Here is a 24,837-nt window from a genome sequence, read left to right as displayed (position 1 = left end):
TAAACCGTGTGGGAGAGACTTCTCAGGCATCCCTGCGTTACACTCAGTGCATGTCTGCATCACTAAGGTCTCTTTTACAATAAAACCCCCCACATTTTCTTTGCCAAAATTTTGCATCTCTGTGAACAGACTTTACTTGTGCTTATTCTTTGTTTGTATCATGATATTCAATCAAGCCATAATGTTATGTGGTCATTAATTTAGTGGTTGATTTTAGAAAATATTGCAATACATCAAACAAAAAAAATTATAACTTCTGACATCTGTTAAAAGGAGTATCATCCGCCAGAGCAGTATCTTCACATGTAACAGTCAAAAGTAAAATATAATGACCAATAACTTTTGCCTCATTTCTACAAGTGTAGCAAAACCTCCTGAAACTGTTTAGCCAGGGGAAGAGCTCAGAGCTGCACTGCAGCAGGATGCTCTGAATGGGTGTGATCAGCACACACATCTACCACTCCATACAGGCTGTTACTCCTAACTCGGTGTCTAGAGGCTTTTTCTCAAAGTAAGCTCCTCAGCAGATGAGCTGAGAAGCTGCTGTGCCTCTGAATGAGTAATTTGAAAAATGTATCTATCCATGAGGAGCTTCTCAGGCGCACCTGGCCAGAAGGTAAACAGAAAATGACAGAGAAAGTTGCACAGTCGAAGCAACACTGGCTGCAAAAGCCAGCTGGGGTGTCAGGGGGACCTTCTACAACTCTGTGCAGCTGCCTTTCCTCCCAAATCTATGCACTGCCACGCTGCACTCAAAAGTCAGTAAATAAAACAATGAAAACTATTCAGAAAGGTGTTTCTTGAGATGTCAAGCTGTTTGCCTGGGCAGCTTTAGCAGCCAGAAAAAGATCACGCATTCCACATTTCTGGAAGCGCTTCTCCATTTTTTCATTCTGTTTTAACACAGATAAACTTCAAAGGAGATAAGGCATTTCACACATGAGTGACTGAACATAAGTACTGTTCTCACAGTCACATACATTCAACTCCCTGAAAAGCTGACAAATTAATTCTCTTTAATTTATAGCCAAGTTCTATCTTAGCTATTTTTAAGTTTCATGCTTCAAATCTTACAGGGTTTGCAGTTAAAACAATTTGTTACATTCTCTTAGTAAGAAAAAACAATTTGTTATCAATAAAGACTGACTAAAAAAATACACAACAGGGCAAGTATCAAAAGCAGCACAGAGTAATTTTTCACTCATGCAGCCATTTCCTACACTTGGCTGAATGTTTTAAAATAGCCACTGTTTTAAACATCTATGTAGTAACTCACAAATATCTTCATCCAAAGCTGTTTGTGAACTTAGAAAACATCTTACACTAATACTACAGTTCTCTACTAATTATAACTTGCCAGTTTTTGAACTGTCTTGCTATATTTAACTTTTTGGTGAAGAATTCTGAGTGTTTGAAGGGGAGGGAAGGATTGCAGAGGAAACGGATCTTTAGAAAGGAACTTGGAATTTAACTACAAGTAGTAGAATTTCAATAAACAGAAAGATTAGCTACAACATTCAGTAATATCCCCCAGAATTTTATGCCTTTGTGCATATTGTTAATATTTGCTTCCTTTTAGCAAATTTGAAGTCAACAGTCAGGAACTTTTTGTAGTGTCTTTTGATTATATCAAGCATAGCTAGAATGCTCAGACCAAGGGAGTTAGAAAGCAAATGGCAGTTGTTTATTTAAACCTAAACCATTTACTTCCTAAATTAACACTGTCTGAAAAAAAGAGGCCACGGAGGCTGTTGAGGAATGACCACAGTTATTCCTGTAAACACACAGAATTTTGGCTGCTTCGAGTTTGGATCAATCCTGAATTCAAGCCTTTATAAGGAGTATTTAAATAGGGGCAAATTAATGTGTTATTTTATCACAAGGTGCAATAAGGAAAGCACATTAACTCTGCTCAGGCTAAAGAAAGCCCAAACTCACATGACACCAGCGTAAGCCTTAGGTACTCCCGATCGTGCATTTAACAGCCCAGCTCAAGTCCTTTAAAATAATTCAAGACAGCCTCATCTTCTAATTTAACCTTTGTGTTTGCACTTGGGGGGTGGGGAGGATTTCAGCATAAAGTTTCACCTTCTCACTGCAGACATTCAACTTCCCTTTGGCTCACACCTCTGCACCTCGTGGTGCCTGAAGCACGGTATCGAGAGAAAACATGGGCAGAGAGAGAATAACACCTACAAAATTTCAGCTTTACAATGCAGAAAGGATAATATTTGAAAAATATTCAACTCACATTTTTGCTTTGCACATTATTTACATAAATAGCTGCAGGCTGTTATGGAACTATTAATTTTGAAGGAGCAGATGAGTCAAATCTTATTTTTGATAGGTAACTGCAAGATGCCTCCAATTAGACTAAGATAATCATACTTTAATAGCTGCTCTTGTAATTAAACCATATTACACAGTGTCACAAATACAGAAAAGCAGGGCCAGAAGGGAATTCAAAAGGCCACCAGGCTTCTTCCTGCCCCCTGCTTCCAAGCAGCACCAGCTATTTCTGAAACTCCACAAAAAAGCATTATTTTAGCAAGTGTCTAAAGCCTCTAAAGCACATACAGAGATTATCAGCTTTCAGAAGTATTTTACACAAAAAAATAGGCTGCAAACAATTCATGTAAACAAATCTGCAAAACTGAACAAAGAAATTATTCAGAAGAGAAGACACTGGCTAGTAGTTCTCATATTCACCAAAATGCCATAAAAAACCTTAGGAAGTGCAACACATACAGGGCAACAGTCAAGTCTCATTCAACCACCAGCCATTAATTAATAAGAGCTACACGACAGAATGCAGAAAAAGAGACACCATTCCCTCCTGAATAAGCCAATCAAGGAATTCCAAGAGGTGCAGTTTTAATATTATCACACCCCACTGGGAATATACATTTGTCTGGGCTTGATAATACCCAAAGTGTATAATTATCTCTCAAAGACATACTGTCACAAAGTATTACTCAACCGCTGCTTTTATTTGTAAACATACATATTTTTACAAATATAAATTCTGTTTTACACAACTGTGCACTCAACACACACAGAACACATCAAAATTTCAGAACTTTGTGTCAACATAAAGAAGAGCATGTCATTAAACTTAAGAGAAAAAAAATCAATGCTATCAGCATTCAGAAAAACTCAGCAGCATGCTAGTCCATATGTACAAACTCACATTCTAAGACTATCCTGCTTGGTCCCAACACCACCAGGCGTGACTTCCTCCTGTCCCAAGGTGCTTCTGTCTGACCAAGGAAAGCCCCAACAACAGGTATGTTACACTAGTAATGAGATCCCCATCAAATACAAATAAATTTAAGTCAAGTGCATCCTAGCTGGCTGACCCAGTCGTTTCTCACACCACACAAAAACCATGAAGCTAACTGTGAAATACAATATTCTTCCAACAGCCAGTCCACGGCAGGCAGAAACCAATCAAGGCACCATCACGCCACTTACAGATCACGAGAGGTGCCATCTTCTACAGGACAACTAAAAACAACAAAAAATCAACTTACTCCTGAGCCCATAAGAGCTTATTCTACTTCACAAATACTTTGTGGCCCTTTTCTTCTTCTGCAGTTAAAGGCATGTGCCACACCAAGAAGTATTAGGTAATAGATATCAATTAAAGCTACACAGCGTTTTAAATAGTAAAAAGCTATTATTTAAAAGCTTCGATACCAAGGTGCAAGCTCAGGATGTTACATTTCCTCTGACTACATGAGCTCTAGGTGTTAAAAAGGAAGACACACTTCCTGATAAACCACACTGCTAAGGATCTTGAATTAAGAGTTTCTGACATGTAAGTTTAAAAAAAAAACCCACGTGCAGACAAAACTTTACCACATTTTGATGTTAATCAAATTTAATTTCTGATCTACACTGAAACTGTTCTTCCACGCATTGTTATTTGCCTCACTGAAACTGAAGAGCCTAGGTCATGTAATTTAATCTTTGACTCATCATGCAAATTAAATCACACCATTCCCACAAGACAGCATATAGGTTTTAAATAAATCCTGGGCACCTACATGATCCCTCACCAGAAATTAAAATATAATTTTTTTTTTTAAATAGCAAAACCGGATACATCCTAGTTCCAGTACCGGCGGCATTCCGCCGATCTGCAGGGGAAAAAACAACGATAAAACTTTTCTTACGGAGCAGCGAGATCAGGCAGCGCTGGCTGGCTGTGGAGCAGCCTGCCGAGCGACCAGGCTCCGAGCAGCGCTCCCGCACGGCCGCCGCTGCGGAGGCCCGTCGGGGCTGCCTCAGAACAACAATTGTAGGAAGAGGCCTCGGGCCGGAGCCGAGAGGCCGCGCAGGGCAGCGCCGGCCGCACCTCCGGCCGCTCCGTGCGGCCGGGCCGAACAAAGAGCGGCGGTCGCGGCAGCGCCCCCGGCCCGGCCCGGCGCGGCCCCTCCGCGGGAGCGGCCCGGCGCTGCGGCTCGCTCGGGCCGAGCCGGGCGCGGCTTCGCGCTGATGGTTCCCCGGCTCGGCGCCCGAGCAGCTCGGGGACCGGGGCGCTGCCGCACGGGAAGCGCAGCCCCGGCCGTGCCCTTCCCCTCAGGCTGCCCGGCCGTGCCGCACGGCGCCCCCGGAGCGGCGGCCGCTATCGCCGGCCCTGCCCTCGCCCGGGCCGGCGGGACGCGGCCGCGCTCTCCCGGCGCCGAGCGGACAAACGGGCCCGGAGCGCAGCGGGCACCGGCCGGGCCGCGCTACCCGCGGCCCGCGGGGCACGGCCCGGCCCGCGCCGGACAATGCCCGCGGCTCTCGCCCCCGCGGCCCCGGCCGCCCCAGTACCTGTGCGTCCGGCGGGCCCCGCCCGCCCGCTGGCGGCTCTCGGCTCCGGCGCTGCGGCTGCGGCAGAGGCGGCGCGGCCCCGGCTCGCCCGGCCCGTCCCCCCCGCCCCGCGCTCACGGCGTCGCACCGGCCCGGCCCTGCCGCCCGCGCTTCCGGCCGCGCCGCGGCGCCGCAGCGCCCCCTGCCGCCGCGGCGGACCGCGGGCCGCCGGGCCCGCCTCGGGTCTGGCCGCGCCCGCCTCGGGTCTGGCCGCTCCCTCGCGTCGTTGTTCACGGCGCTTTTCGTCCCGTGGGCGTCGCAGGATCACCGGGGCTGGAAGAGACCTCCCACATCATCCGCCCCAGCCATCCGCCCGCTGCCACTGCGCCCCTCAGCCACTCAACCACAGCGCCCAGCCCCAGGCGGAGACGCCTGTTGAGCACCTCCAGGATGGGGACTCCACCAGCTCCCTGGCAACCTGTTCTGATGCCTGACCTCCTGAACAGGGAAAAATGTATTTCTAATATTTTATCTGATTCTCCCACCCCAGCTTAAAGCCATTTCCTCTGGTCCTCTCACTGCAGACGTGGCAGAAGAGACTGGCCTCATCTCACTACAGCCTCCTGCCAGGGAGTTGTACAGAGCAAGGAGGTCCCCCCTGAGCTCCTGGCGACTGAACAACCCCAGCTCCCTCAGCCACTCCTCGTAAGACAAGTGTTCTAAACCTCTCTAAACCTCTAAACCTTGGTGCCCTTCACTGGACATGCTCCAGTGCCTCAATGTCCTTTTTAAAGTGAGGGTCCAAAACCTGCACACAGAACTCGAGGTGAAATTTATTCCTTTATTCTTTATTTGTAGTTAACTGCCTTTGTAATTACTATTTAAATTTTATTTATCGGTATTTATTCATTTGTTATTTGTACTTACCATTCTTTTCATCATTTTTACCCCACTCTGCCCTGCCCTTTTGCAGACCCTTCACACCTTCTGTAGTGTCACAAAAATTCTTTTCCATGCCACGACCCTCAGGGCTTCAGTGTGGGGTTGGAACTCAGCATGGTGCCTTGGACATGGTCTGATTGTCCTGATGCATCAGGTGCTAGTGATTTACAGCCTGGAGGTTTTCTGCAGTCCCCAACATGGCATGGAAGCACTCCAGACTGGTTTTCTGTCCTGTATGTAATACTCACCTATTACTGGAACTGTGACAAATGCAAATCAGCCTGGATGGAGACAAGCCCACACCTCTCCCGGCATAGATCAAGTTGATATTGTCCATTAGTGCAAAACAATACATTTAAAGCAGAAAATATATTTTTAATGGAACAAGTAATGAATTTCTTACAAGCCACGAGGTGAAACCTTGCCCCAGGAGACCTGATGCATCACTGGCATGCAGCCATGTGGCACCTGCTTTCCCAAAATGTCCATATGCTTCTAGTGAGCCGAAAACTTCTATCTTCAGCTTCTTCTTGATTCCGTGTCTCACATCCCTCTGCTGCACTTCCCTGTCTCAGTGCTGGGGAGGGTTTGGGTTGGGTTTCTCAGTGTTCAGAGCGTGTTGCTGCTCTGAGCTCCACACGTCACAGTTCCCTGGCTGGTGAACCTCAGATGTCGGTGGGCAGAGCTGCCTCTTGACCTCTTGGAGGGTCTTCATCAGCTGTGTGGACATGGAAAAATGCATCTGAGCACACTTGCAGCCACACCAGCATTCAACAGCAGGGGAGCACAGAGGGGCAGGCACTGGGTGGTGGCACTGGGCGGCTGCAGCAGCACTGGTTCCACAGGATACTTCCCTGGACAGGCACCATGGGCTCCAGGTCCAGCCTGGCACCATGCTGGAGCCACGGGAGGCTGCCCCAGCCAATCCTGCCATGGTCAGCATGCCAGGGGACAGGACATGGGCATATAAACAAGTGTGTGTGCATGCATAGCATTTATTTATACCTCCTAATATTTATTATATTTATTTATTAATATTTATTATATTCATTACATTTATTCCTAATATTTATATACCTCTTATATAATTTATATCTACCTCAAATATTTACTTGGTGTTGTAGGAAGATGTAAGAGATGTAGCAGTACTGGATCTGGAGCAGGAAGGGTCATGGTGCCTGTACAAAATGATGGGACCTGGACTCACATGTGGTCAGCAAAATTTTGGCAGCTCGTATATCCCACTTGTGAGCTGAGAATACTTGATTTCAAAGCCAGCAGGAAAAGGGTGTGTATATCTGAGTTCAAATGGTTAACCCATACTTAGGCTAGAAGCATTCAGGTTTAAATGTAATAATCAGGGTACTGAGGAGAGACGAGGAGTTAAAGGGGAGCACTGTTAAAGGGATTCAATGTCAGCTCCTGGAGAATAGACACTACTGCTCTACAAATGACCACTGGAAAAGAGATCACACCAGAAATGGGTTCAGTACAATTGCCATCCCTGCACACGGCAGTGAAATCCCTGAGCAGAGGGAGCATGATTTTCCTAAGTTCTTAGAAGCAGGGATTAAATACAGCATGTGAGAGAGCTCCTTGCACACTAATGATTCGCTAATTCACAGCCATTACTGAGAGATCCATTGTGAATTAATTAATTCTTGCAAGTTAGGAAGTGAGTAAACATTAAAAAAATCCAAGTTACTTCACTGGGGGGAAGAAAAGGTATTTAGAAAGGCAAGTATGCAGGTGCTTTGATTAGGAAGGATAGAGCTGAATGGGATCCTGGGGCTTTCTGCTGCTGGTGGGGGGCCCAGGGAACCCTAAAGCTCAGCTCTAACTTCTCCCATCACCATCCCACACCAAAAAACAGCAAAACTGGAGAAAAACAATATGTCAGCCCATGAAATTACCCCTCCTTCAAGCAGCTCCGTTTTGCTGCCCTCTTTTCTCCTTTCAGCCATTACCTCACACACAGGGCAGCCGTTCCCTCCTGGAGGGACATGGCAACTCTGCCCCCGGCTCTCCACAAGGCCCTGTAGCCATTTCCTTGTCTGTCTTCTCTTTTCCATGGCACACACGAGCCCTTTCCCCTCATGGCTTCCCTTCCTGTCCCCACTGTCCTGCTGGCAGCAAACCCCAAGTGCCTCTTTTGTCCCACACAGCGTGTCCCAAACTGTGTCCCACAAAGCATGTCCTGCACAGTGTGTCACATGCACTGTGTCCCACGCAGCGTGTCCCAAACTGTGTCCCACACAGCGTGTCCCACACAGCGTGTCCCACAAAGCATGTCCTGCACAGTGTGTCACATGCACTGTGTCCCACGCAGTGTGTCCCAAACTGTGTCCCACACAGCGTGTCCCAAACTGTGTCCTACACAGCATGTCCCATGCAGCATGTCCCACACAGCAGGTCCCACACAGCGTGTCCCACACATGTCCCACACAGCGTGTCCCACACATGCCCCACACAGTGTGCCCACACAGGTGTCCCACACAGCAGGTCCCACGCAGTGTGCCTCCAGCCCTTGCAGCCAGCCGCGCTCTTTGGGGTGTCACTGCCCCAAGTTTTACTGGTGGTGTCACAGCTGGAGCTGTGCCACACAGCTGTCACAGGTGTCCAGCACAAGCCCCGATTGTACAGAGCTCCAGCTGTGCCGGGAGCAGGCAGGGAGCCTGGAAAACTCCTGTGCTGTGGCTGTGTCACCCACGCCATGGGATGGATGGACTCCAGGCCTCCATGGCCTTCTGACACAGATCATCTCAAAAAATACTCTGGCTCCTCTTACCTGCTGTCTGGAGGAACACACGAGGAGGGAACAGAACCAACACCAGGAGGTGTTTTAACTGGGCATGGACTGGTGTGATTTCCAGAGCAGAGCCCATGTTCCTGGCTCCTGACAAGGTGCTTCAGGGAGGAAATATTACAAGTAGGGACAACTGCAGTTATGCTAATTTCTTCTGCTTAAAGTTCAGCAGAAGAAGAATCCTGAGTCTTTCCATGGACTTTGAACCAAGCTGTAGTGGCTTAATTTAATCACGAGTGCCTCTGACAGTTCCTGAAACTGCATTTCACCCATTACTGCCTGGAGACATTCACTGCAGACTCCTAAAGCTTTTCTCAAAGAAACATCTGTGGGTGAGTATTTTTTTACATTTCAGTTCATTCAATTAATACACAATGAGCAGACTTACACACCCAAAATCCTATTTATGGTAGAAAACACAATTAAATATAATTGTCTTTCATATCACTTAAGAGTTTTTTTCCTCATGGAGATTCAATGATTTATCTTTAATTTAAAGTTCCAATTCAGAATTAGGACACATTTTAAAAACATTATAGCAAACTACAAGAACTAATGGTTAGCATGTAAACATTGTCAGAAAAGAGAAAACAATTACCTGAAAAATCAAATAAAAAAAATCTGGTGCAAATACCTTTCCTGGAAAGCAAGTAATTTTAATAAACATTTTATTACTGTAGAACAATTGAAAGTTATCTGTTATGCACAACTTCCAGGGAGGATCTACTACTGAAGCCAAAACAAGGTTTTCATCAGCACTGTAAACAGGAAAGGAAGTAAAAGATGTCACCCTAAGAAACAGCAAAATGTACTGTAAGATGTACTTCCTGACCTAAAAACAAAAAACAAAACACCATACACAAAAAAGCAGTCAAATACAGCCATTAATTCAATTGAACTGGAAGCAAATACAGTTAGAATCCCAAATCATGCAGAAGGACACAAGGCTGTGAACACTGCTGAAAACGACTGTTGGGTGATTATTTTTAGATGCTTTCCCTGTTCTTTTACATTTTAAAGAAATTACAAGGTGACTAACTTTTCATATTTAAGTAGTGCCTGTTAAACTTTGAAGCTCACAGCCTCTGGATAACACTGCTGTGCACTTGCTTCTCCTTTTACCCCTTCAAAGGCCTTTGCAGAAACTGATTAATTAGCTCTTACAACAGAACCCTGTCAGGGGCAGGGGTTTAGTACTGCCCTTCAGCTGGATTCAGGCTCAGCTAGCACAGGAGCCCTTCCCACATCACTTGACAACAGCAACAAATACATACATGACCTTTTCTGAGACTCTACAGCTTTTCTGCACTTCTCCTCTGTTGGAATTTGTGGTATTGATGATTTTGAGATTGTAGAAAGTTTTTGGTTTTTTTGCTCTGTTGTTAAAGAAGAAGTCATAATTTGTCTGTGTTGATTTTGAAGGTTGTTTATTTTTGCTTATCTATAACACGTTTGGTCGCCCTGCTGTAGGTTTGTCTTTCAGGGCAGCGTGTGGGGCTCTGCCCCTCAGTGGGATGTTGCAAACATTATATATTAGAAATTATATATGCTATATTTATAATAATGTGTTAATATTTATTATTTATGTTGAATAGTGTGTTTTTAGCTTAAACTAATAGAAAAAATGATAACACTACAATGAAACATGGAGGGCATGAAGAAGGAGAAAAAGGACAAGACACAATTTCTTCTATTTTGTCTTTTTTGTACTCTTAATTTAGAATCTTAAAATTTAACATTTGTACCTGTGCAATACTTAATTATTACTCATATCAAACACTCAGAGCTTGTAATTCATCCTGTGAGATTGGAAACTCTTTTCCATGGCCAGAGATCACAGCCAGTGTCTGTGGGGGCTCTGTCCAGGGGGGTTCCTGACCCCTGCCAGGGTCTTAGGCCTTCTAGGGTAGCTAGAGGGAAGCCCTGGATTCCCACACTCCTCCTGCTCCTGATGGGATCCCTGGCTCCCAATGAGGAGAGAACTCCAGAGCTCTGCTGTCCCAACCTTCAAAGGCAGGCACTGCTTTGGGAAGGGGCTGCAAAACTGTATCTTCTGAAAATTGCCTGTGTGCAGGTGTGAGAGGGCATTGCTGTCTGCACATGTGTGTACAGACACACCTGGAACGGGGAGAGGGGGTGAAACATCATCTTTGAAATGCAACAAGAGGTGATGAAATATATCTTTGAAACACAACAAGACACCCAGCTGATCACAGGTATTCTTCTGGAAAACTCCTTGGGGAACTCGTGAGTCTCGTGGCCTCTTTTGTTTTTTGACAGAGCAAACCCAGGACACAGCTCCTAATGTTAAAAATCAACAAGGAAGAAAAGAAAGGGTTGTGGCAATGGGGGTTTTGTTATTATTTTACATGGCCTCATTATGGAGGAGACAAAACAAGTGCAAACTCTGCTTTTCTTCTTCCCAGACCAGCCCACGGAGCAGCACCCACCTTCTCACAGCTCCTGGTTGCTCTGTATCTTGGCAGGGCCATGGTTTTCCTACCCCAAGGTGACTGTGCCCCAAGAACTAGCAGCACTTCCTACACCTTTGGGTTCCTCCACAGCAATGAGAAATGCTCATCCCTGTAATAAAGGAGTGTCTCCTAGATATACCTGAAGAGGGGGGGAAAAAATAAAGAAATTGAAGAGGGGAGTTGCTTTAAAGTAGACAGCATGCATAAACAAAAAATTGTATAAAACCTTTTTCTTTAATTGGTAAAAAAATTGATTATAAAAATAGGGATTAAAAGAAAATCTTAGAGAACATCATGAGGCTTCATAGAGAATCCAGGATGGACTTGGCTCACACAGACCAGAGACCCTGCAGCTCATGCCTTCCCCCCCTAAACCCTCCTGTGTTTCCCTGTCACAGCAGCAACCAGGCTGTGCCAAGACAGAACCACAAAGTGCCAAACACCCAGGTGAGTGTTTCCCCACCTCCTTGGGGGCTGCAGTCCCAGCCCTGCAGCGACAGAAGCGGGCAGCAGGTCGGGAATGCTGCTGGTAAGGGCAGTGCCCCCCTGGGCAGCCCCAGAGCCAGGGCCCAGCCCAGCACGCAGGTCACTCCTCGTGCAGAGCACGGCCCTGGCTGGCCCACTTGCCCCAATCCTGCTGACAAGTGCCCTGTGCCAGGGGCTCAGGATGTGGTGGCAGCACACGCAGACACACGGACTATAAAAAGCAGGCGCTGGCGTGTGGCCAGGCTGGCACAAAAGCCACATTTACTCACAGAAGAGATGTTTTTCTCACAAAGATGAATCTTAACCCACATCGCTCTGCAGCCTCAAGAACCGAGAAGCTAAGAAGTAACAGGCAGTGTGGGAAGTGCAGAGGCTGCACTGTGGCGTGTGCAGGGCTGGGGTGCAGGGTGCTGAGCCCAGGGGTCCCGCGTGGGGGGAGTCAGGCATCCAAGCTGCTGTCAAAGTGAAGCTTACTGAATAAACCAAGCACTTGCACCATTACAGATCAGGCTTGTTATCAAGTGACATCTGGTAATATCTCACACACACAGAGTGTGAGAACACCCAGTACTGCTCTCCTGAATGAAATAACTCACCCAGAGTATGAGAACACCCACCACTGCTCTCCTGAATGAAATAACTCAAGGCATGCTGCATAAAGAAAGTTCAAGTATTCTCCTTGAATGGTCCCTCAAAGACCCCTATGCTGTCCTCATGAAGCTTGGCTCTTCTCCCTTGTACCACCTTATGGGAGCTCTGCAGCCAGGTCTCTGGTCTGTGTGAGCCAAGTCCATCCTGGATTCTCTATGAAGCTTCATGATGTTCTCTAAGATTTTCTTTTAATCCCTATTTTTATAATCAAATTTTACCAATTAAAGAAAAAGGTTTTATACAATTTTGTTTTTGTTTATGCATGCTGTCTACTTTAAAGCAACTCCCCTCTTCAATTTCTTTACTTTTCCCCCCTCTTCAGGTATATCTAGGAGACACTCCTTTATTACAGGGATGAGCATTTCTCATTGCTGTGGAGGAACCCAAAGGTGTAGGAAGTGCTGCTAGTTCTTGGGGCACAGTCACCTTGGGGTAGGAAAACCATGGCCCTGCCAAGATGCAGAGCAACCAGGAGCTGTGAGAAGGTGGGTGCTGCTCCGTGGGCTGGTCTGGGAAGAAGAAAAGCAGAGTTTGCACTTGTTTTGTCTCCTCCACAACAAGGCCATGTAGAACTCAGCACAGGCAAGGGGCTAACCCTTACAGCCTGCCACCACCCACACAGCTTATCAGATTTTCTGCTTCCTATAAGGCGCTTTTAGCCCAGGAGCTGTGTTTCAAGCACTCTGGCTGAGAAGCAGCAGATAAGATTTCCTGTGGGGCCTGGAGCACTGCTAACCTGCCAGGCAGGGCACAGCTTGAGCAATGGCAAGAGCATCAGCTGATCCTTAACATGAAGGCTGGATGGGGGTGTGTGAAAGAAAAGCTGAGAATTACTCAGCTAGTACCGGCCTTGTAATTATTTCCTATCCCAGGAGTTCATTCCCAAGGATGGTAGAGCCAGCTGGTACCCAGGAGGCTGAGCTGAGACCAGAGAGGTTTGGTGAACTCAGTAAAGGAGATGGATTTAGAGATGTCAACAGAATTTCCAAATGTTCAGTGCTACTTTTGGAGCTGGGCTTTCTCTGTGATAAAAATACTTCATGTGGCACTGTCCAATGCCATGTATGACCTTTCTCTCTCCAGCAGTAGCACGAGAAGCAGGTGAGCTCCCAACTGCATTCCTCCCCTGCCCACAGCATGGTGACCTCACAGGCTCTGGTAGGCCACCACAGACCTCAGACTCATCTGCCAGATGCTCTGTGCCTCTTCCCTGCTCGCCACAGTGCTCACCTAGCCACAAACCCCATCACCTCCCAGCCCTCTGCCAAAAACAGTGACCTGGCACGCACAGTGTCACTCCATCCCCAGGATCCCAACACAGAGGGTGTCTGGAGCAGCCTTCCCCAGCACAGCCATGGCTTCCCTCACTGCAAACTCTGATGGTGATCTTGGACCCACGTCCCATTGGGACTGATGTCTGCTCATTGGGACTGTGCTCTCAACACAGCAAATACTCTTCCCCACATCCCAAGAACTGATAAATCATCCTTTGCTTTCCTGAGCAACTCATTTCCAGCATCATCCTGTCCTGGACAGGCTGCAGGACACATGTTGCTGCTGCTAACGCTGCTGCACGGGGCTGAGACGGGCCAAGGCAGGTGGCCCATTCCAACACGTGAACTGAGGCCAGGCTGGAGAGGCAGCCCGGGTGTCCCCGGGCCATGCAGCAGTGAGTAATCCCCGAGAGACCGCGGGGAGCCTGCCCAGGCACCGTCCAGTCACCGCGCTGGCACGTCCTGTGCTCCTCACCTTCCTCCCCGACAGAACAGCTCGGCAGCACAGGCTGCCTGGGGGCCGTGGCTACTGAGAAACATGCAGATTTAAACATTTTGAAGGAGAGCTTTACTCCTTTTTAAACCTCAACCTTGAGCCAGAACCAACCTTCTGAAAAAGCTGGACAAAACCCTCTTTATTCAGAGTGAGTAAAGCCCCTGTAAAGCAGCCTCTCCTTGGAGAGTGTTTGTTCATGGCAGGGGAGGCCTGGAGCCCGAGTCGAGGGAGGGAGCACAGGGTGCAGAGGGTGCCCTGTGGTTGCACAGCCTGTGCTTGCAGCAGCCACTGTCCCCACCTTACCCTGCCTACTGCCAGCCCTGCGCTTTGCTCCTCGCTTCCCAAAGCCCACATCGCGTGGTGAAAGCAGAGCTGCTGTCAGAAAACCAGCCCCAGCAAACCCACAGACACCAGGGAGTGATGGACTGGCAGGAGCCTGGAGCAGGACCCTTTTCCCTGCCTCTGACAGCACTGCTGGCACCAGGTACCCGCAGCCCCACACCCAGCCAGCAGACACACCCCAGAGCAGGTGCAAGCAGTCTGGGGTCAAATCCAGCCTGGATGATCTCCAGCCTGGAAAAAACCAGGGGGATCAAACAGTCCTTCTGTGCCCCACACTGCAGACTGAGCAGTGCTCAGGAACCTGCCCAGCTCTCCTCCCACTCTTCCACAGCAAACCCATCCCTGCAAAGGGCTGAGCTGCCTTAAGGAGGCCATTCATTAACCAGCCAGGGCCGAGGTTGGACTTGGGGTTGCCTCAGTACTGCACAAGGCTCCTTGTTAGCCCTGTCAGGTTCTGAGTCGGTGCCCACAGAATCACCCCAAGCTGCAAGAGGCAGGAGGGACCAGCCTGGGCGGGTGCACGGGACATGCAGCATCCTTCTGCAGCATGGAGCTCCTCATCCAGCTGAGATGCCTCCTGCTTCCCAGCTGCCATGCAGAAAGGGCTCTGCTGGCAGGAGGAACACAGCTGACACCCCAGCAGGGGTACAGGCTCCTTGCCCCCGTGCTTGGCCTCCAAAGAAATGACACAGCTCAACTCAGCTGGCTTTCCCCTCCGGCCCTGAGCGAGGAAGAGGAAGAGCTGTCCTGGCACATGGCAGCCCCGCTGGCAGGAGCAGCTCTGCCCTGTCCAGAACCCAGAGAAAATGGACTGGGATGGAGATAAAGAAGGCCAAAAATTGCAGGAATTAGAGGAACAACCACAGAGCTCCTCAGCTTTAACATCAAACTGGAATTAATTACTTTCTTGTGTTAATTCTCTTGGCTCAGCTTCTTTTTCTCTGGGCTTCTCATTTGTTTCCTACAAATTGTTCAAGCAGAAATATTACCAGCTTTCATGGAAAAATCTTATTTTATATTATTTTATCAGCCAAAAAGAAGGGGAATGAAAAGTTCTCTCAAATTTTTTTTGCTCTCATTAAAATAAACTTTTTATTTTTTTGCTCTCATTAAAATAATTTTTTTTGCCTACCAAAGTCAGTTTTACAAGGCTATTTCAACTAGACGTAATCAATAGGATTGGAGGCATCTTCTTCTTCCTTCTTCTTCTTTCTTCTTCATTCTCCTTCTTCTTTCTTCTTCCTTCTTCTTCTATTTCTTCTTCTTCTACTTCTTTTTCTTCTTCTTCTTCTTCTTTTTCTTCTTCTTCTTTCTTCTTCTTCTACTTCTTTTTCTTCTTCTTCTTTCTTCTTCTTCTACTTCTTTTTCTTCTTCTTCTTTCTTCTTCTTCTACTTCTTTTTCTTCTTCTTCTTTCTTCTACTTCTACTTCTTCTTCTTCTTTCTTCTTCTTCTACTTCTTTTTCTTCTTCTTCTTTCTTCTTCTTCTTCTTCTTCTTCTTCTTCTTCTTTCTTCTTCTTCTTCTTCTTCTTCTTCTTTCTTCTTCTTCTACTTCTTTTTCTTCTTCTTCTTTCTTCTTCTTCTACTTCTTTTTCTTCTTCTTCTTTCTTCTTCTTCTACTTCTTTTTCTTCTTCTTCTTTCTTCTTCTTCTTCTTCTTCTTCTTCTTTCTTCTTCTTCTACTTCTTTTTCTTCTTCTTCTTTCTTCTTCTTCTACTTCTTTTTCTTCTTCTTCTTTCTTCTTCTTCTACTTCTTTTTCTTCTTCTTCTTTCTTCTTCTTCTACTTCTTTTTCTTCTTCTTTCTTCTTCTTCTACTTCTTTTTCTTCTTCTTCTTCTTTCTTCTTCTTCTACTTCTTTTTCTTCTTCTTCTTTCTTCTTCTTCTACTTCTTTTTCTTCTTCTTCTTCTTTCTTCTTCTTCTACTTCTTTTTCTTCTTCTTCTTTCTTCTTCTTCTACTTCTTTTTCTTCTTCTTCTTCTTTCTTCTTCTTCTACTTCTTTTTCTTCTTCTTCTTTCTTCTTCTTCTACTTCTTTTTCTTCTTCTTCTTCTTCTTTCTTCTTCTTCTACTTCTTTTTCTTCTTCTTCTTTCTTCTTCTTCTACTTCTTTTTCTTCTTCTTCTTTCTTCTTCTTCTACTTCTTTTTCTTCTTCTTCTTCTTCTTTCTTCTTCTTCTACTTCTTTTTCTTCTTCTTCTTCTTCTTCTACTTCTTTTTCTTCTTCTTCTTCTTCTTCTTCTTCTTCTTCTTCTTCTTTCTTCTTCTTCTACTTCTTTTTCTTCTTCTTCTTCTTCTTCTACTTCTTTTTCTTCTTCTTCTTCTTCTTCTTCTTCTTCTTCTTTCTTCTTCTTCTACTTCTTTTTCTTCTTCTTCTTCTTCTTCTACTTCTTTTTCTTCTTCTTCTTCTTCTTCTTCTTCTTCTTCTTTCTTCTTCTTCTACTTCTTTTTCTTCTTCTTCTTCTTCTTCTACTTCTTTTTCTTCTTCTTCTTCTTCTTCTTCTTCTTCTTCTTTCTTCTTCTTCTACTTCTTTTTCTTCTTCTTCTTCTTCTTCTTCTACTTCTTTTTCTTCTTCTTCTTCTTCTTCTTCTTCTACTTCTTTTTCTTCTTCTTCTTCTTCTTCTTCTTCTTTCTTCTTCTTCTACTTCTTTTTCTTCTTCTTCTTCTTCTTCTTCTTCTTCTTCTTTCTTCTTCTTCTACTTCTTTTTCTTCTTCTTCTTCTTCTTCTTTCTTCTTCTTCTACTTCTTTTTCTTCTTTTTCTTCTTCTTCTTTCTTCTTCTTCTACTTCTTTTTCTTCTTTTTCTTCTTTCTTCTTCTACTTCTTTTTCTTCTTCTTCTTTCTTCTACTTCTTTTTCTTCTTCTTCTTTTTCTTCTTCTTTTTCTTCTTTCTTCTACTTATTTTTCTTCTTCTCCTTCTTCTTCTTCTTGTTATTATTTTTATTATTATTATTGTTATTATTATTATTATTATTATTCTATGTTGGTATAAGCTCTTTTTTAAAAGCCTCCTCAAAGATATCCCTGCTGTCCCACAGTCCCTCCTCTGGCCTTGTCGCGAGTGTGTGACAGGCCTGGCCAGCCCAGGTGCCGGCAGGTGCCTGTCCCCATGCCCTGCGCTGCGGGGACACGGCTGCGGGGCGCCTCGGCAAGGACCGACCCTGGCCGCAGCTCGGCGCTGGATGCCCCAGAGGGAGCACAGGGCACAGCGAAGGGACACTCCGCTTGCAGCCCGGGCAAATCCCTCGTCCCGTGGCCACCGGCCGCCCCCAAGCCGTCCCTTGCTGACCATTTCTGTGCTGCTGATGGGATTGTTCACGGCTCTCGGTCTGGCTGAATGGGCGCCTTTGTTCGGCGGCGCTTTCCCACGTCCCCCGCCCGCCCGGCGCTCGCGTGTCCCGAGCCGCAGAGGAGCCCGGCCCCAGCAAAGTCCTGCTCGGAGCAGGACATCTGCGCCCGAGGGAACCTGCCAACATCTGCCACACTTTCCCCCTTTTCAGCAGCCTTTCTTTCCCTCTTAAATGCTGCGGGAACAGATGTTAAAAGTTGTTTTCTTTCTCCGGGGTGTGAAGTGTAGACAAATAGCAAAAACAAAATAAAACAAAACAAAAAAAAAAAAAAAAAAAGAAAGAAAGAGAAAACTCGAAGCAGCACTCACCCCTCTCTCCTTTTTTTTTTTTTTTTTTTTTTGGAAAGCCCAGGAAAAAAAGGAGGCTTTGTTTACAAAGGAGAATCCCCTTTTCAGTGAAACCTGGCAAAAGGAAAGCGGGAATTCGCAGAAAGCTCCTGTAATGCTCATTTGCATGGGGATGTTGGTCCCCGCAATCCACGGCACAGATGTCAGCCATGCCCAAAGCCAGGGCAGCTCTCCCGCCCGCATCCCCGCCTCCGAAATAAAGGCTTTTGCCGTGACTGAGAGGTGTAAAATAACTGTTTAGAGCCAAAGCTGCTCTTCTTTTTCACTGCGGCGCTGTCTTACAAATGAACCTTGAAATGAGCTCGCCCGCGGCAGATGCCCGTGGGCGAGCCAAGGGGCTCGGCTGGGCACGGGCTGGGGCCGGGCCCCGCGGCCACCCCGCTGCCCGTGGCCTCCCCTCCCCTCGGTGTCCCCCTTGCCACGCCGCGCTCGGCGGCCCCTGGAACAGCCCCGGAGCCCGGGGCAGCCCGCAGGACAAAGAGGCAGGAGGGAGGGCGAGGAGCAGCCAGAGCGGAGGCCAAGGAAGGGAGAGAGGGTGAGGAGGGAGGTGCTGCCATCCCAGACACGGAGAGATCTTTCCTGGTGGCACCGGGGGCTCCAACACGGGGGCACCCGCTGCACCCTGCAGCAGTGCCAGCAGGCACGGGACACGCTTTTCAGAGCTTTTAGGTAATTCTGGATTTGCTGACACCCCTGCTGTGCTCAGGTGGGCCAGGAGCTGAGGTGATCTCAGCTCCTCCCTGCTGCCCTGAGTGCCTTGGGAAGGTGCTGCTCTCTGCACAAGGTGGAGGGAGATGGGCAGGCACTGCCAGCTTCGGCACAAAACACAGAGTGTGCTCTGTGCCCCCTGGCCCAGCCCTGCCTCCTCCAGGCCGAGCTGCTGGAACAACGTGCCCTCAGCTACACCTTTTATAAATATCAGCAACAATCCGTTTCCTTGGACTGGAAAAAGCTTGGAAAATCAAAGGAGTCTTCACAGGTGAGGCTGATGTGAGGGCCTGCTGCACAGGGTGGTGGGATCTCCTTTTGCTGTCTCTGAAGACAACACACCAGCAATAAGAACTCCACCCCCTTACCTGGCACAAAGGATAAGGTACGAACCTTCCCCTCCCAACCCTCCTCCCCCAGCACAACCACCACCCCAGCTCATCCCAGGCCGTTGCCAAAGTAGGGCACTTATAAAACCAAGGAACTGCATCCAGCTCTGCATGTGACTGACAAACAGCCTCGGCCTGCCAGCTCCCATGGCTGGGGACATGTTTTGGTGATGAGCCCAGGCAGCAGGGCATGAAGACGTGCTGCAGGTATGTTTGCATTGACACACAAGCAAACACACTCACACCCACACCGTGCTTGGGCAAGGAACAACGTGATGTCCTCGCTGCTATCACTGGGGAATGTCCCCACCCAGAGCTGGAGGGCTCTGCAGCCACGGCACCATCTGTCTTACAGATATGTTTCTTTAAAACACTTGTGGTGCGAATCTGTTCCTGCAGGTGTACTAAAGACCTATAAAAGTAAACCTATGTGTAGCCTGCATTGTAGAATGCTGCTGTTATTTTTCATTTATTTGAATACAAATATTTGAATATTTGTATACATTTATTTGAATACAAATATTTCTTTTTCCTGAGAGCTGGGAAATCCTCCCAGTGCATTGGGAGGGCTTGCAGTGCTTCTGAACTGCTGCAGCTGCTTCCTCTCCACTTCAATAAGGTGATATATTCGACACCATTCCAAAGGGCTTCACCTGTGGGACTCAACAGGACACTACCAGATCCTGCTCATTAGCAAAGCAGCTTCAGAAAGCAAATGCAAGGTAATGAAAAACGCCTTCTTACTCTCCCCCAAGCCAGGCAGAAGTGAGGAAGTATAAAAGTGCATTCTCACACCACACAAGCCTCCTCAAAAGGCCCCTCATCCCCTGCCCCAGCATTCCAGAGCAGCAAGAGACAAACCCCTTTCCTCACAAAGCTACCCAAGCCTCACAGCATGGGGGAAAACAACCCAAAGAAGTAAAGCTTCCACAGGACTAACTCAGGTCTAGGATTGTTAGCACCTTCAATACCCTGTAAATTTAATATTAAATACTGCAGAGCAGCCAAAAACTAGAAGAGTTACATATTACCTACAATCCACCCAGGTGCAACAGATAATTCAGGTTCCCAGGAGGTAAATAAAGTTCCCGTGTTTTACCTAGAGTATTTCTGTATGGAAACAACCTTCCTTTGGGTATCTGCTGTCAACAGTTTTTAATCGATCGTCATTTCCTTGTAATAATAATCCCTGGGAGCAGGAACTCCTAGCTGAAGTGCTCTATTATTAAATTAAGAGGCCGTTACAATGATGTGAAACGACTGGGGTCAGGTTAGCAGGTAAAAATAGGCATCGCTTCAAGGAGATAGAGGAGAAAAAGATGAGTAGAAGGCATTTTCCCAGGTGTAATTCAGCCGCTTCCCGGCTATTGTGTCCCTCCCTGGGAATCTGCGCGAACGGAACGAGGACCGTGCAAGCTGCTCCGAGCGCGCCCATTTTCCTTCCCTCCTGGGCGAACAAAGGATCCCCCAAAGGCAGCGGCGGAGGCTGGACATCTGTCGCCGTTTGGGGGGGCCGGCGTGGCCATTGAAAAGAAGCAGTGACCTGTCAGCTTTGATTGATGGCCGCAAACCTCCGGGCTCGACCCCTCGTGTGGGAAAAGAAGTCCCGCCAAGGAAAGTTGCCTTTCAGATGCTAATTCGGGGTTATAAATACAGCCGAGGAGCAGCGGAGCAGCAAGAGCCCATCTGGAAGGGCAGCGAGCCGCTGCCGAGCGCCTCATTCCCTCCCGTCCCGTCCTGCCGGAGCCGGGCCGGCCGCCTGGACCAGGATGACTGCCACGGCCACCTCCGGCACGCACAAGGTCGCCAGCAGCAAGGAGGAGAGGAAGGTGAGTGTCCCCTGAGCTGGGCGTGTGAAGCCGGGCCACTGCTTCCAGGACACAGGAAGGGGACAGAGCTTTTTCTCCCGTTAGAAAGATGTTTTCTCTGAATTTAACTCACGCGGGTGTTTTCCTGCCTCCTTTCTCTGCCTTCTCTCTCATTTGATCGGGTGAAATGAGTTTTTGTGCTTGAAGTGATTGGAAGTGGGAGAAAGGAGAGGTGATGCACCTCAGGGACAGGCCGTGGCTGGAGCTGGCACACGCTCCATTCACATCTTGTCCCTGCTGAGCACTGTGTCACCCTGTGCTGGCTGCACACAGGAGAGGGGTCTTTGGCATTGCTGAACTGCAGCAGGGAGAGGAAATGAAAATACCAACTGCAGTTTTCCCTGCTCCTTTTCTTTGCCAGTTAAGGAAACCCCTCATTGAGCGGAAGCGAAGGGAAAGGATTAATAACTGCCTAGACCAGCTGAAGGAGACTGTTGTGGGTGCATTTCACCTGGATGTAAGTGCTCACTTTATGCTGCTTTTGGTCCTTCTGCTGGTGGGAAATTGGGGAGGGGGAGAGAGGGAAATGCCTCATCTTTAGAGCAACTGGGCATGGTGCAAACCCTTCTTTGCCTCTGACTGCTGCGTTCTTCCCTATCAGCAGTCTAAACTGGAAAAAGCAGACATCCTGGAAATGACAGTGAAGCACCTCCAGAACATCCAGAGCAGCAAGATGATGGGTGAGTGCCCGCTCCCTTGCCCTGTGCCCGCTCCCTTACCCGGGGCCAGCGGGTTGGATCCTCGGCAGCCCGGCACAAGCGCCTTTCGGAGCTGCCGCCGGGCTTTGGCTTTCTCCGCTAGATGGGGAGATGGAGCCGGGCACCGCTTCGTCCACGGAAGGCGTTTTTCCCTCCCAGAGCCGATTCCTGCCTTTGGGCGCAGTTCTCACACCCGCTCGCCTTCCTCCCGCAAACAAAGCCTCTCCCAAGCGCCGCGGCCCCGGCGGTGCCACGCGTGGCTCTGCCCCGCTGACCGGCCTCCCCTGTCTCCTGTCCCGCACAGCCGACTCCAAGGTGGGTCTGGAAGCCCAGCAGAGGTACAGCACCGGCTACATCCAGTGCATGCACGAGGTGCACAACCTGCTGCTCACCTGCGAGTGGATGGACAAGAGCCTCGGGGCGCGCCTCCTGAACCACCTGCTCAAGTCCCTGCCCAGGTCGGGGCAGGAGCCCTGCAGAGCCGCGCTCAGGTCTCCGGGCAGCTCGGCTGTCTCTCCGCAGCCTCTCCTGGCGCACAGAAGTCCCCTGAGCCCCAAGGGCAGCGCTCGAGGCACGAACCCGCCGCAGGAGCGCCCCTACCCCGCGGAGAACAAGCACGCTTCCAAAAATTCCTTCCAGCTGCCCGCGCTGTCGCTTTTCAACCAGGTTGATGCCGCACCTCCCAGACAGGTTCTGCAGCCAAATTTTTCCCATAACAACCCCAGAATGGGGTCATTAGATATGTGGAGACCGTGGTAAAGTGTGTTTTCGATTTTTGTCCTAACCTTAGACATTCTTACGTATGTATCTTATAGATATGTTTCTTTAAAACACTTGTGGAGCAAATCTGTTCCTGTAGGTGTACTAAAGACCTGGGTACTTCAAGCCGAAGTAAACCTACGTGTAGCCTGCATTGTAGAAGGCTGCTATTATTTTTTATTTATTTAATACATCTAAATTATTGTCTAGAATACTCTCGTGCTCTTTAGTGTATAATAATTACATAGTTTTCTTGTCCTACATTCTAAAATAATTAACTTTCTATTAATAAAACTACAAGACAACAAGCAACGACCCTCTCTGGCATCAAATTTACCTTAATAGCTCACATAAGCCATTGAGATCCCTTTATTGGATAAAAGGGTAAGCGACTGGTCTTTTACGCTTTTTATTTTTATTATTATCCCTGCGCAGTGTAGGAGATTCCAGTGTTGAGTCCTGTAAAAGTGCTGCAATGTTTAGGAGGGAAAAAAAAAAGAGAGAGAGAAAGGGAGAGACTTGGTCTGGACTTTTTAGGCTGTTTAGAAATGCTCTCTGGGTTGCTCGCTCTGGCTGTGCTGTTCCCAGCCTGACATTGCTCTTAAGCTTGTGAGTACATATGTGTGTATATATATATATATATATGTTACATAGGGTTATATTTAGGGAAACTTTTTTGTTTCCATAACTAAAAGTTCTAAATAAACTTTTTAAAGATAATGACTGACATTTCTCCCAGCCTTGTCCCATGTGCTCTGAATAAAGGGTGTTTGAGCATCTGCTTTTATTTGCTTCTTTCACAAACAGCTTTTCCCCCATGCAGTTGAAACAGCTGGTCTGGGGGTTGCCCCTGATACTTTGTAGGAAAGCAGCGTTCACCACGCACACAGACAGCATTGCCCGGATCACAGGAACACTTCAGAAGTTATGAAGGAAATAGGGAGCTGGGTTTATCCGCCTGGATCTGATTTCGCTTTTACTTTCAGATTTACATTTTTAAATGCATTAGCTTTTACTTATACCTGAATCACAGAGCTCATCTAGAGGGCAGAAGGTAAAATTCCCTGCGAATTGGACCGAGGAGATTAGGACAGATCTGCCCGCTTGCTGGCAGCATTTGGTGCCCGTTTTTCATCTCCAAGGCAGTTAGAAGTGCTCCCAGCAGAAAGAAAAGAGCGGGGAGCTCTTAAACAAACACGGCGCATACTAATGAACGGCCCTGCAGTTCGAGGGGCTCATTATGCAGCGAGATCTATTGGATGAGGCGCTGAAGGAGTGAAAACCAGCACCTCCAGGTTTAGCATCTTTTTCTGTGACGCCTTCCCTTTTATCCAGCCCTCTCATTAGGAGCAGTGGCAGGAGAAACAACGGGGCTACACCTGGCTGCAAAGAGGCAAGGCGGGTCGGGGGGCAGCTAAAGACACAGAATTGCACAAACCTCAACCTGAGTTCCCACCCTCTGCCTGAAAATGAAGACTGCCCCATTTCCTGATGGGGCCCTTTGGAGTGACCACCAATGTGAAAAATACACATCATCATCATCATCATCATCCTCATCCCACGGCAAAGGTGCAGAGGAGAGTGGGAGGTGGGGCCACCCCAAGCAAACCGCAGCAGCAAAGCTCACAGAACACTCATGGGTAGAGAAGCCAATCAGGCAAAGAAAACTGCAGAATCCTGGCAGAGAAAAGGCATTAAATCCCCCCAGTTTGCTGTCACAAATACAGCTGAGTTGAGATAAAAACCCCACCCCATGAGAGCCCCCAGAGCTGCACCCACGGGAGCCTCCACTGCACAGCAGGGTGACCAGCAAGAGAGCAGCTCCTCCCCCAGGCCGGACCTGAAGTGCTTTTGCACTTTTAGAAGGTGCCAGCAATGCATCTCATGGACTTGTGGCCACCTTGTTGCTATGCTGGGAGGGACTGATGAAAATATTTTACTGCAGTTTGACAGCATCATCTTAAAAACATACATTCCCTCTAAAAGCTGCAAATCCCCAGTGACTGTAATTATTAGGTATGGTTATTCTGCTGAAAGGAGATCAGCAGGAAATATCTATTTCCCACTATCTCTGCTTGCTTATTTTGTGTCTTTGAAAATACTTTGTGGTTAGTGAGTTTTATTATTTCCTGTTTCTAATCAGTAAGGGCTTTTTTTTCTGTTGTGGGTGTGGAGGGAAGGGTCACATTACAGCTGGTGAGAGAGTTTAAAAATAGGACAGCGAGACTGCAATACTTGGCCAACAATCTCCAGCAACACTTTGAGTACAAGACACTCATTTTTCATTGCCTTCATTTCAAACCAAGGGTGACTTTTTATATCATCTCCTTGTCCTCTATCCAACCAGAAATGTGGGAATCCATTGCGAGTCACTAGTGTTCAGTAAAAAAAAAACACCTTTCTTCAGAAAGACACATGAATTTCAGCTTCTAATTACATTTGACAAAGGAACTC

At 47.5% G+C, this 24,837-nt stretch overlaps 2 protein-coding genes across 7 annotated transcripts in view; one reads left to right on the top strand and one right to left on the bottom strand.

Moving 5' to 3' along the window:
- CAB39 (calcium binding protein 39) overlaps positions 1-4,911 on the bottom strand; it is a 41,234-nt gene extending 36,323 nt beyond the window's left edge. For 2 of the 3 annotated variants that reach the window (XM_021555764.3, XM_085587540.1), the window contains exon 1: positions 4,822-4,911. The gene's annotated coding sequence lies outside the window, so the exon portion shown is untranslated. Of the gene's footprint in view, positions 1-3,190; positions 3,261-4,821 lie in introns of all 3 variants that reach the window. The other variant, XM_085587539.1, reaches the window with a different exon arrangement.
- Positions 4,912-18,464: 13,553 nt separating this feature from the next.
- Positions 18,465-23,110, top strand: LOC110484864 (transcription cofactor HES-6). Of its 4 annotated transcripts, none has more exons than XM_031505692.3 (4): positions 18,465-20,887; positions 21,288-21,383; positions 21,528-21,606; positions 21,929-23,110. In XM_031505692.3, the coding sequence occupies exons 1-4, from the start codon at positions 20,828-20,830 to the stop codon at positions 22,381-22,383; spliced, it is 690 nt and encodes a 229-aa protein (XP_031361552.1). In that variant the 5' UTR covers positions 18,465-20,827; the 3' UTR covers positions 22,384-23,110. The 4 variants fall into 4 exon arrangements, with proteins under 4 accessions (XP_031361552.1, XP_085443664.1, XP_085443663.1 ...); XM_085587538.1 differs by having other exon boundaries at positions 20,688-20,887; positions 21,531-21,606; XM_085587537.1 differs by having other exon boundaries at positions 20,688-20,887; positions 21,531-23,110.
- The last annotated feature ends 1,727 nt before the right edge of the window (positions 23,111-24,837 follow it).

Source organism: Lonchura striata, chromosome 9 (genome assembly GCF_050655825.1).
Source record: "Lonchura striata isolate lonStrDom1 chromosome 9, ASM5065582v1, whole genome shotgun sequence".
Lineage (NCBI taxonomy): Eukaryota > Metazoa > Chordata > Aves > Passeriformes > Estrildidae > Lonchura > Lonchura striata.
The sequence above is the reverse complement of the archived record's forward strand: the minus strand, read 5'-3'. Positions and strand labels throughout refer to the sequence as shown.

Bases quoted from the DNA above. Each gene is read 5' to 3' on its own strand.
- LOC110484864 (XM_085587536.1), top strand. From the start codon at position 20,828: ATGACTGCCACGGCCACCTCCGGCACGCACAAGGTCGCCAGCAGCAAG. The intron at 20,888-21,287 runs GTGAGTGTCCCC...TTTCTTTGCCAG, and splicing joins GCAGCAAGGAGGAGAGGAAG to TTAAGGAAACCCCTCATTGA. The intron at 21,384-21,527 runs GTAAGTGCTCAC...CTTCCCTATCAG, and splicing joins TGGGTGCATTTCACCTGGAT to CAGTCTAAACTGGAAAAAGC.